Here is a 12,774-nt window from a genome sequence, read left to right as displayed (position 1 = left end):
ATAAACTCGCTTGAGTTTGAGAAAGAAAGAAAACGTCTCTAACTCAGGTGGATGCACGTTAACTAGCAGGACTCTCAAAGAGGGTTTTGATTCTGCATTCACGGCAGGGGGTGTATTACTGGCAACAAAACTAGCATACACTGGGGACAATTCGTGCAACCAGGAGGGACCCTGCCACCATACATCAAGAGAAAACATTTGTGAGGGTAAAACATCTGGATACAATTGGTCAGCTGGATTGCTGTGGGTAGGTACATGTCTCCAATCTGAGACTGAAGTGAGGGATTGAATTTCAGCAACTCTGTTAGCAACAAAGGTTTTCCAACAATTGGCGGGTTGCTATAACCAACACATAACTATCGTGCTGTCAGTCCAGCAGTATGAGACGAAAGGAATGTGCAGTTTCAGAGATTCAGTGACCTTATTCATAAAGTGAGAAAGCAACAGAGCAGCACAAAGCTCTAAATGGACAATAGATTGCTGATTCAATGGAGCAACTCTTAGATTTAGAAGTCAACAGGATCGCTGATACCTCATCATTATCAGATACTGTCCTAACATACACACAAGCACCATAGGCAGCTTTTGAAGCATCAGAAAAGCCAATGGATTCCAATAACCTTATTCTTAGCAAAGGGCATTACATTTCTTTGCACTCCAAGTTCATTAAGCAAGGGGAGCTCACTGTAGATAGCATTCCAGATTTCAATAATTTCAGATGAAGGTTCTCATGGATCATCCTAATCGATTTTCAGTTGCCAAAAAGACTGCAGGATAAGTTTGCACTTAACCATGGTACATCCTAACAATCCAAGGGGATCAAGTATGGAAGCAATGATAGTGAGAATGTTTCTCTTAGTGACTTCCTTAGGTGCTTTCTTCAAATTTATTTGAAACTGAAACTCATCACATATAGGATGCCACACAATACTTAATGTTTTCATAGCTTCATCCTTAGTGAGGTTACAAGGTAACAACATTTCTCTATCCTCTACAGGTACATTGGCAAGAGCTTCTGGACAATTTGACATCCACTTTCTAAGGTGAAAATGTGCATTATCAACCACAGAAGAGATTTCTGATTGAAGCTCCTTAGTTTCTTCAACTGAAACAGTACCTGTCAGCAGGTCGTCAACATAAAAACAAGAGCGAATGATCTCTGATGCAATGGAGTGAGATTCCTTGTGTCCATCAGCAAGTTGAACTGGACATCTCGTAGCAAGAAAAGGGGCGGAACTTGTAACAGTAGTAAGACGGTAGTCCTTGATTTCTTCATCAGTAGATTCACGCCAAATAATTTTCTGAAGAATTCTGTGGACAGGATGAATTAGCACACATCTGTACATCTTAGCAATGTCAGCTGTAAGAGCAACAAAATAGGTTCTGAACCTGAAAACAATGGGCAGCAAGTCAGGCTGAACAGTAGGAGCAACCATTAACATAGAATTCAGTGCTATCCCATTTGATGATTCACAACTTCCGTCAAAAACAACTCCCAGCTTGGTTGTAGTGCTAGAATCCTTGATGCTGGGCTGAGTGGCTCAGATGGTTAAGGCGCTGGCCTTCTAACCCCAACTTGGCAGGTTCGATCCTGGCTCAGTCTGGTGGTATTTGAAGATGCTCAAATACGACAGCCTCATGTCGGTAGATTTACTGGTACGTAAAAGAACTCCTGTGGGACTAAATTCCGGCACCTCGGCGTCTCCGAAGACCGTAAAAGGTCATTAGTGGGATGTAAAGCAAATAACATTATTATTATTATCATCATCATCATCATCATCATCATTATCATTATTATTATTATTATTATTATTATTATTATTATTATTATTATTATTATTAGAATCCTTGAGCACACAATGATGGGGCATGTAAGTTAGAGGTCTCGGGGATGCAATTTCCATGTGGCCCATTTCACTGTATTCACGCATACTTCCTTTTCAAGTCTGGAAGTCTAGCAAATTTATTTTCAATCTGTTTGAGCCTTCTAATAGCATTATGCTTAGACTCAGCTGCAGGTGGCACTTCAGCACGAATAGGAAGTTTGACAACAAACCTCCCAGAAACATCTCTTTTGAACACTATTCACAAAGTGTTCTTCAAGCTCCCAGAACCTTTGGAGTTAAGTGTCAATAGAATCAAGTTTTACAAGATTAGCACGACAAGCCTTGGCATTATTCTTAATGCACGACTCAGGGAAAGTTCCTGGCAGCACCCAACCAAATTAGATATCTAACAAGACGGGATAACCTTTCTTATGTAAAATATTAGAAGACAATTTTGTAGTAGACATCAGCTTCTAGCTAGATACTGATAGTAGAAGGCTGATTAAATGTCCTATCACTCAAAATAATATCGTGAGGAATAACCCAATTGGAACAATCAATTTCCTGCACAGGAAGTGGACTTGTGATTGTGTTCACAACTGCACAGTTCAACTTCAGTGTATAATCTGAGACATTAGAGAACAAAACGACGTTACATGTGAAGTTTACAGGCGACACATTCCGCATTGCCTATACCCAGCAATAGGTAGACGACAAGACCTTGTATGGATACCAGGCTTCTTGACAAGATCAGAAGTCACAAAGAATAATTGACTCGCAGAGTCTAACAAAGTCTTAGCTAGTACAATCTCTTCTGAACTGTCTTTTACTCCTACACATGCTGTGCTCAGCAAAACATTAGAACCTAGTCCTGAAACAACCTTCATAGTGGTGGGTGAAACAATTGCAGAACTTGTAGCATTCATATTATTATTGTTATTATTGGGACTTGTTTGTTCCTTGTGAACCAGTGAGTTGTGGTGTCCATTACACTGGGGGCACTTGTTTTGCTTACACTGTTTAGAAACATGAGAAGCAGAAAAACACATATAACAAAAAAGTTTATTTTCCCCTCACAAACTTGTGACAGTTTTCATTGATTGCACGTTTGAACTTTCTGCAATCAGAAATGCTGTGATTATCAAGTTTGCTAAACGTACAACTCAAGGAAGTGCTGTTGTTGGTAATATGAAGTGCTTTTAGGTTGGATTTTAACTCTTGTTTTTGTTCAATAACAGGTGTCTTGGATTCTGTTAGCTCCAATGTTTGACATTTTCTTTTTAAGAAATCAGTTAAATTATATAGTGTGGGAATATCAGTGGAGGAAAATTTGTTTTCCCATTCACTTCTATCAATTCCTGTAGCAAAATTTCATGAAGTGGAACTTGACCTTCCAAACTGTCGATAGCACTAAGGTTAGATTTTACTTGGTTTATCAATTTACGATATTCAAAACAAGATCCACTAGTACAATTATGGAGATTGAGCAGATGTTTTATGTGCTGCGAGACAATTAAGCGTTTATTATTATACCTTTCCTAAACTTCATGTGGTATCTTGTAACGAAAAAATTGTCACATTTTTCTTACCAATTGAGGAGAAAATTTGATGAATGATTCATGGAGTTCAACAAATTGCAAGACTGTTTTCAGGATGTAATGCAACGGTTTAAAAGGGTAGTGAAAGGTGATGTGTTGCTTTGGCTCTCTGTTGATAGAGATTCATACCCTAAACCTCAGAAGTTTTCAGAATATGTGTATAACAAGTGCACAAATATGATTACCAGCCAGGCTGGATAGTTCAGGCAGTAGACCGCTGGCCTTCTGAGCTCAAGTTGGTGGGTTTGATCCCGGCTTAGTCCAGCGGTATATGAAGGTGGTCAAACACATCAGCCTCATATCAGTAGATTTACTGACACATTAAATAACTCCTGCGGGACCTCGGCGTCTCCGTAAACCGTAAAAGTAGTTAGTGGGACATAAAACAAATAACATTATTATTATTATTTCCAGTATGAACTTTGTGAAAAACATTTTCAGATCCAGACTTCAAAAAGATTTCACAAAACAAGACTTGCCATTTCTCTCACTGATAAGGTTGGGTGGGTGAATTGCATATTTCAGACTTGCATATTGTCTTTGAATTTAGAATATCATTGATCTAAAATTTTGTTTCTGTGTGAACATGCAAGTACAGTGCTAATTGATACTAATATACACTATATTTAGGCCTACTTATTTTTCTGTAATTATTATATGGAATAGTCAATCACTGTATGCAAGACCAGATGTTGATAGTACTGTATTTGTATTTTGAATCTTTGTATTGTATTTACAAGTTAAGGAAATGGATAGCAATGAAGTTATGCATGCTTTCTTTTCGGGAAAGTGCTAACTTTTTATATCCTTTCTCATATTTTGTTGTGTCTATAATTTTATCTTGTTTAGAACTGTTATATTTTTCAGTTAGGGCTTCAAAAATCAGAAAAGCACATCAACTGTTTTGATGAACTACATTTTAAAATTATAATATTATTTTATTAGAGGTTAGGGTTTCAATTAATTATTTATTTCTTCTTATACTTTTCTCCATTGGACACCTGATTAGAGGCTAAAGGTAAGTTGCGTTCACTACTGCAGACTGTAGCAAGAAATAGGAAATATTGCTGTACTGTTATCCTTATAGTAGTGTATTCTAATTCAAAATGATAATCACTATTCCCTCTTTGACACATGGCTAGCAGTAGTGTGTAGTGGTCACATTTTTGAAGCCCTATTATTTTTTTCCATCTGTACCTTTCGTATTTTTTTCTTTTTTCTTTCTTAGTTTTGGAGTATGTTGAATGGTTATTTTCCCATAATAGCACTAACACTAGCAAGCAGATCGACGTCTGTCTTGTTCTGTCCCCTCCAACTAACGCTTACTCTCTCTCTGTCTCCTGCCCTTCATCAGCTCGTGCGTAAATCTAGCACGGGTACTACCTCCAACAGTTCTTCTAGTTCGATGGAAGGGGAGTATGAAGCCGCCAAAGATGATGGAGTCAACACCGACACAGATGATGGTGAATCTAAGCCTAAGGTAGAAAATGAGGCGTACATCACCACCTTCGCTTGATGTTTGTGGCATTGTGATTTGTCATTGTTTTTGCATTCCTTTTTCTTCAGTTCCTGCACCTATTGTTAGTACTTTTCACTGTTGCATGTAGTAATAGGGAAGTGATATGTTATTTTGTTATCTTTATTCATTATTGTATATTTTAGAATGCTATAAATTTGCTTTTGCAGTGAGTCTTATAATGTGTTCAGCATATTTAATCAGTGATGGTTCTAGATTAATTGTCTGTTGTTAGTAGTTGATGTAACACAGGTTTTCAAAGATGCTGTAATAATACATATCAGTCTATTGTGTTTGAGACTATAGAGTACGATGCTCTGGTAATTTTTCACTGACAGTGTAGATAATCACTGTGTAGTAAAGAAATGTGAGCTGCTTTTGGTGCTTACTGCGCTAAGTAGACTAGTTTTGTGTGTGAATTTAAGTTGCCATACTTTTTTCACTTTTTATCATTTTAAATATATTATTTCAGAAATAGTTTAGAATTTATTATATTTTTGCGTGTAGGAATAGGTATTTTAAAAAATGTTCAGTTTAGAATTTATTATATTTTTGCGTGTAGGAATAGGTATTTTAAAAAAATGTTCATGTAAAGAATTGTAAACATTATCATGCATGATGTGATCCTGGAAGCCATGGATATTTCTGTTTTCTTTCTTTCTCCTTATATAAACTTCATTCAAAACATTGTATATATCCCCCTTTGTAGCATAAACAAACAGTATCGCAGTATTTTTGAAATTTACGGATTAACCCGCGAGGACTCGCGCACGGACTTGTAACGTGAGGACTCGCGTGTGGTCTTAAGGACCACAATTACACTTAAGTGAAATATCACCTTAAAATGGCCTGAATATTGACTTGTTGCTTTTTTTAATGTTTTGTTTTAGGCTTCTTTTGATGCTTATTTGATATTTTACTTAATAATATTGTCTGTATTTGCCATTACAACACACAACATAAAGTAACATAAGCTACATAATGAAACAACACAAATTAGATTTACCAGTATACAAACTAAATTAACACATTCGCGCCCATCATCTGAGCGGCTATTTAAAGGGCTGGCCCAGCTATTCCAGCTGTTAGTGGCAGTGCAAACAACAACGAATTCTTTTCCCAATAAGTTCTAAACGGAACAAGATATGGAAACAAAATTTTCCACATACCTCAATGAAGTCCTCTAGTATCTCTGTAGGGTGTGGTAGGTAATGTCACACTTTCTTGGGTGAATGGGAACACTAAACATTCCAAAAAAAGCGTGCTTCACTAATAATTTTATTTTTGAAGCACACTTTGCACCTTCTTCAGGGGAACTTGTCTATATTTGATGGTGGAAACTTTAAGAGAATATACTCTTTTCTCTTCGCATCTAACCTAAATGATGGATCCTTGGCCGGTGCCACTTTTGGCGGCAAAATTGCAGGACGTTGACTTGGAGCTGATGACGTAGATGGAGCTGAGATTTCGGAGAGAGGTGACTGTACTTGTATGTCGGGTTCACTTTTTACCCCGTTTGAGAATTGCCTGGTGTTCCTTTAGATCTTTTGGTACACCCCTATTCGACCGTATTGTTCCACATACGGCAGTGTTCTGTTCCCGTAATTGTTTCGCAAGTCAAACGCTATTTGTAATAATTGTCCATATAGACTGTATACCCCTGGCCAAGATAATTTTCAAGCAGCTGAAAAACTGTGCTTTGTAAATTCGCATCACTTGCATAATTTATATTGTCCCTACACGCCATGGTTATACTTCAGAATGCGACTATACACATGCTTGTGCAATCACAAACCAACTACGCAGCTAGTTGTGCGAGCGCTAGGCTACCTTCAGAAACAAAACAAAGAAAGTGCATTGGGAGGGAAAATCGCCGTGGCCATGTGGTTTTCGGTGAGTAGAAACATTCATAAGGGTATTACTTTCATCTCTCTCGCACATATTTGTGACCAAAATAGATCCCAGCTGCGTAGGAACGGCTCGAGTTCAAGGTTGCGCTTATCCGGGCTAACTCGGATACGGTCCACAGCATGGTCACGCGCTATAGGCAATAACTCGGATACGGGCGTGAATGTGTTAACACTGCTACATAAATTAAACAATTCCTGACATTAAAATGGACATAAGAAAAAAACTGCTACATAAAACTGAAATTTCTGAAATTAAAATGAACATAAGAAATGTATATTGAAAAGTAACTGCTACATGAAACTAAAATTTTCCAGCCTAGATAAGGAAATTTCTTTACATACCTTTACATAGTAACAACATAATGTGTCATCAAGGTAATATCAACACAGGAATAACCGAAAACTCCTTTTAGTCCTCTTATTCGGGGTTTTCCGTTAGCACAGTCCAGACAAGAAAATACTGTGTGCTCCCTGCAAATGTAATTTGAACACTGCATACACGTTGATGCTTGTTGTTTAAAGGAGCCTAACATCTGAGGTCATCGGCCCCATACTGCACACACGTTGTTTCGGTCTTCCTGTTCTTTTTCCTTCCACAGTAAGCACACATTCCTCAATACTGCACTTCTCTTTCAGCTGGTCTCGGTTCATTGCTGATCCCTAGAAATTCCTGGATCCTTATTTTGATGCCCCAGGGAATGCATGCCAGTGATACGCGACACTCCATGTAGTCTCTGCACAATCCTGTAGAAAGAGTCTTCAGAAACTGCCTTTGGTTCATCCTGTCGACTTTACTTCAGAGAATGACGTAACTGTTTATGCCACTAATATTTAGAAGGGAGTAGAAATGACCAATGGTTGCTGACTCTTGTAAAAGGGTAATTGCCCTTTATCTCATCAATGCCATCTACTTCACCTTTTGTAAGGTTATAAAATGTCAACATGTCACGTTTATTGGCATCGCCTGAAGAGGGGTCAGTTGCGTCATTTCCATGCATGGACGAGTACAGTAACACATCCTTGTTCATTTTGGGGACGTTTGATAATAAAAATGGTTCATGTTTATGGGTTACTGTAGTTACGTCCTAGTTCGTGAACCATGGGCAACGGCTGAGTGGCCTAGTAAGTGGTTCTGAGAGTCGGGATATTATTGTGTTTTGAACATTTACTGAATTGCTACGTTATGATACAATGTTAATTTTTTGCCTGTATTCAATGTGCTAGTTGTTTTAAGATCTTCGCAAATTGGCTGATGATGACACTTAAAATGTGTTGAAACCGGTCCCATTAAACAGGTTGTAACTACTTTTTACCATCTTATTACGGAGTATTGAAAGGTGGATCCTAACCTATAATATTGTACATCTTAGTCGGGATATCAGTTGCTATGGGTTGGGAGTGAGCATCTCGGACATATTCTGAGTTATGGCCCTCCTTGTGCTCAGGCGGCTAGGACTATACAATTCACCAGTGGTCCATAACCCGTTAGAGGAGAGATCCTCACTTGGACTATGTGCATGTAGGGTAGCATCCTGCTTCATGAATTTACTGAGCTCAGAACATTTTAAGCAAGCCTTGGACCTATGGGAGTAATGGAGTCCCACTCCCATTTGACAGGGGGGAGACTCCTTGGAAACAACTTGGCGAACGAAATGGAATTCGATGGGGAGCTATCAATATTAATGGGGCTTATGGAAGAAAGAAGGTAGAACTGGCTGAGTCAGCAAAGAGGATGCATCTGAATATGCTAGGAGTAAGTGATATTCGGGTAAGGGGAGATAAGGAGGAAGAGATAGGAGATTATAAAGTGTACTTGATGGGTGTTAGAAAGGGAAAGGCAGGGTCTGGGGTAGGGCTCTTTATCAGGAATACCATTGCACGCAACATAGTTTCTGTTAGGCACGTAAATGAGCGAATGATGTGGATAGATTTGGCAGTTGCAGGAATTAGGACAAGAATTGTGTCCGTGTATTCACCATGTGAGGGTGCAGATTAGGATGAAGTTGACAAGTTTTATGAAGCATTGAGTGACATCGTGATCAGGGTCAACAGCAAGGATAAAATAGTGCTAATGGGCGATTTCAATGCGAGAGTTGGGAATAGAACTGAAGGATACGAAAGGGTGATTGGTAAATGTGGGGAAAATATGAAAGCTAATGGGAATGGGAAGCGTTTGCTGGACTTCTGTGCTAGTGTGGGTTTAGCTGTTACGAATACATTCTTCAGGCATAAGGCTATTCACCGCTACACATGGGTGGCTAGGGCTCCCAGATCTATAATAGACTATATCTTAACAGACTTTGAATTCAGGAAATCTGTTAGGAATGTACGAGTTTTTTGCGGATTTTTCAATGATACAGACCACTATCTGATCTGTAGTGAACTAAGTATCTCTAGGCCTAGGGTAGAGGAAGTGAAATCTGTCTGCAAACGAATAAGGGTAGAAAATCTCCAGGACGAGGAAATTAGACAGAAGTACATGGATATGATTAGTGAGAAGTTTCGAACAGTAGATAGTAAGCAGGTTCAGGATGTAGAAGGTGAATGGGTGGCATACAGGCATGCTGTAGTAGAAACAGCAAGGGAATGCGTAGGAACAACTGTGTGTAAAGGCGGGAAAAGCGAACATCTTGGTGGAATGATGAAGTGAGAGCAGCCTGTAAACGTAAAAAGAAGGCTTATCAGAAATGGCTCGAAACAAGGGCCGAAGTAGACAGGGATTTGTACGTAGATGAAAGAAACAGAGCGAAACAAATAGTTGTTGAATCCAAAAAGAAGTCATGGGAAGATTGTGGTAATAACTTGGAAAGGCTAGGTCAAGCAGCAGGGAAACCTTTCTGGACAGTAATAAAGAATCTTAGGAAGGGAGAGAAAAAGGAAATGAACAGTGTTTTGAGTAATTCAGGTGAACTCATAATAGCTCCCAGGGAATCATTGGAGAGGTGGAGGGAATATTTTGAACATCTTCTCAGTGTAAAAGGAAATCATCCTGGTGGTGTTGCCAACAGCCAAGCTCATGGAGAGGAGGAAAATGATGTTGGTGAAATTATACTTGAGGAAGTGGAAAGGATGGTAAATAAACTCCATTGTCATAAGGCAGCAGGAATAGATTAAATTAGACCTGAAATGGTGAAGTATAGTGGGAAGGCAGGGATGAAATGGCTTCATAGAGTAGTAAAATTAGCATGGAGTGTTGGTAAGGTACCTTCAGATTGGACAAAAGCAGTAATTGCACCTATCTATAAGCAAGGGAACAGGAAGGATTGCAACAACTATCGAGGTATCTGATTGATTAGTATACACATCCCACTCTGAAGAGTCTAGTGTCATACCTAAGACGAAACGCTGGTTAATAGAGCAAACGCCTGAAAAGCCATACATCTAATTTTTTAATCTGATTTTTGATATGCGCTATTGGTGGAAAAATATCTAATTCCCTCCATGGGAACTTAGAATTTCCATTCGACTAAATTTATGTCAGTATGTAAGAGATTCAACAGAATTGAATGTCAGATTGGTGATACATAGCTAGAACAGGTCAATAATTTCAAGTATTTAGGTTGTGTATTCTCCCAGGATGGTAATATAGTAAGTGAGAATGAATCAAGGTGTAGTAAAGCTAATGCAGTTAGCTCGCAATTGCGATCAGCAGTATTCTGTAAGAAGGAAGTCAGCTCCCAGGCGAAACTATCTTTACATCGGTCTGTTTTCAGACCAACTTTGCTTTACGGGAGCAAAAGTTGGGTGGACTCAGGATATCTTATTCATAAGTTAGAAGTAACAGACATGAAAGTAGCAAGAATGATTGCTGGTACAAACAGGTGGGAATAATGGCAGGAGGGTACTCATAATGAGGAGATAAAGGCTAATTTAGGAATGAACTCAATGGATGAATCTGTACGCATAAACCGGCTTCGGTGGTGGGGTCATGTGAGGCGAATGGAGGAGGATAGGTTACCTAGGAGAATAATGGAGGGTAAGAGAAGTAGAGGGAGACCAAGATGACGATGGTTAGACTTGGTTTCTAACGATTTAAAGATAAGAGGTATAGAACTAAACGAAGCCACATCACTAGTTGCAAATCGAGGATTGTGGCGACGTTTAGTAAATTCTCGGAGGCTTGCAGACTGAACGCTGAAAGGCATAACAGTCTACAATGATAATGTATGTATGTATGTATGTATGTATGTATGTATGTATGTATGTATGTATGTATGATAATAAAACTCCCTTGGCCAAAACCAAACATACTGCTTTTTTCTAATCAGTTCTTTGTTTCAACGAAGATAGGTGGAATTTCCTGTTTATTTTGCCTGACAGTACCGACCAATGTAAGTCGCTGATTGGTCAGCAGGCTCTGAGCAAGGGGAATGAATGTGTACCAGTTGTCTGTGGTAACATTTCTCCCGCTTTGTGAAATTGGTTCCACCAGCCTCTCAACGACACTTTGAGCACTGTTGTTCATTGAAAACCATCTATCAGGCTGCTTGCCTGCGTATAATTCCATGTTGCAAGTATAATATGTTGTTGCATCTGCAAGGGCATAGACCTTGATGCCGTACTTCATGAGCTTGTTAGCAACATACTGTCGAAATTGACACCTTCCCCGGAACCCCTCAAGCATCTCATCTATGGTGACGTATTCTCCAGGCAAATAATTACTTTTGCAGCTGTCAACAAAACCTTCAAATATTTCTTGTATCGGAGCAAGTTTATCTTCTTTCCTCCTTTCCTTCCTGGTATGGATGTCGTCAAACCTAATAGCTTGCAGAAGGAATTGGAATATTTTCAGACTCATGTTAGTACAAAATTGTTCTGCACTAGTTCCGTCCGTTGCCTATAAATCTCTCAAATTAGTATGGGAAGTTTTTAGTACCCCAGCTAAGTACAACAGTCGGATGACCGCTTTGATTTTAGCTTTGTTAGTATCGACAGCATCCCTGTCCCTTGCATAATTTTCCCTTGCCTGTGCGATCCAAATGTTGGTGTATGTAACAGTCTGGTCCAGTACACCATCCGGAGAAAAGAGCATCCAGGATTCCACAGGTAGGGTGACATTTCTAGCCTAGTTCATAGGTCCAGGCAGATGGGTAACAATATTATGCCGTCTGGTACACCCGCAGCCATTGTTTGATCTGCAGTGCATGTCCCGTACTGTAGTCATATCTCTTCCGGTATACTAAGGAATACTTAAGTGATCACATTCAATCCATCATCTTCAGGGTCAGTAGATTCCTCGGTGTCGGTGTTGTGATCACTGTTCTCGACTACATCTTCTACATTGTCTGCCTCTTCTTTCGAATAAAAGTCTTCGTCACTTTCATTTTCCTCACCACCGAACAGATTTCTTTTCACTGCACCTAGTTCTCTTTCTAATTGTTCATTACATAACTCCTCTTTTTCAGCACTTTCAAAGCAACCTGAGAATGTTTTCTTGTTCATTTGAATTCATATTGGTAACAAATTATAACACACAAGCACTCGCGCATGGTCCAAATGACTGCAGCATTCGTTATGCGAGAGCGCGCGCGTGGTCTAAAGCACCACAGTCTAACAGTCTTCACTCCAGACAAGACTTCTGGTGACTGCGCAACTGTTTTAACAGCATATTTTTCTTGGTAATACCCCCACCATGGATATCGTGGAGGGAGGAACCAGTCTGCCAGCCACACGACCAATGTCAGAGTAAAAGAGCCAGCATGTGGTCTTTTCCCTACCATGCAAGTTACTGCTGGTTAATGAAATATACTCTCGTTTTCTGACCATAATCTAATTTACAATAAACAATTTTGATTATGTAAGTCGTAAAAATCTCTTTCACTGTTCGAGATCGGAAGAAATACATTACTAAATAAAATTATCATAATGCCTTGCCTACTGGATAGCTGGTCCTCTAGAATTAGGGTGACCAGATGTCTGAATTA

General features: G+C 39.2%; 1 protein-coding gene across 3 annotated transcripts in view; it reads left to right on the top strand.

The window, feature by feature from the left end:
• The window catches only part of LOC136866395 (uncharacterized), a 434,395-nt gene that overhangs the window by 305,045 nt on the left and 116,576 nt on the right, over positions 1-12,774 (top strand). For 2 of the 3 annotated variants that reach the window (XM_067143315.2, XM_067143314.2), the window contains exon 11: positions 4,779-4,904. The exons of the other annotated variant lie outside the window; for it this stretch is intronic. In XM_067143315.2, coding sequence (XP_066999416.2) covers positions 4,779-4,904 — 126 coding nt within the window. The remainder of the gene's footprint in view (positions 1-4,778; positions 4,905-12,774) is intronic. 3 annotated transcript variants of the gene reach the window in all.

The sequence above is a fragment of the Anabrus simplex genome, chromosome 3 (assembly GCF_040414725.1).
Source record: "Anabrus simplex isolate iqAnaSimp1 chromosome 3, ASM4041472v1, whole genome shotgun sequence".
Classification (NCBI taxonomy): Eukaryota; Metazoa; Arthropoda; class Insecta; order Orthoptera; family Tettigoniidae; genus Anabrus; species Anabrus simplex.
Note: the sequence above shows the minus strand (reverse complement) of the source record. Positions and strands in the feature narration are given on the sequence as shown.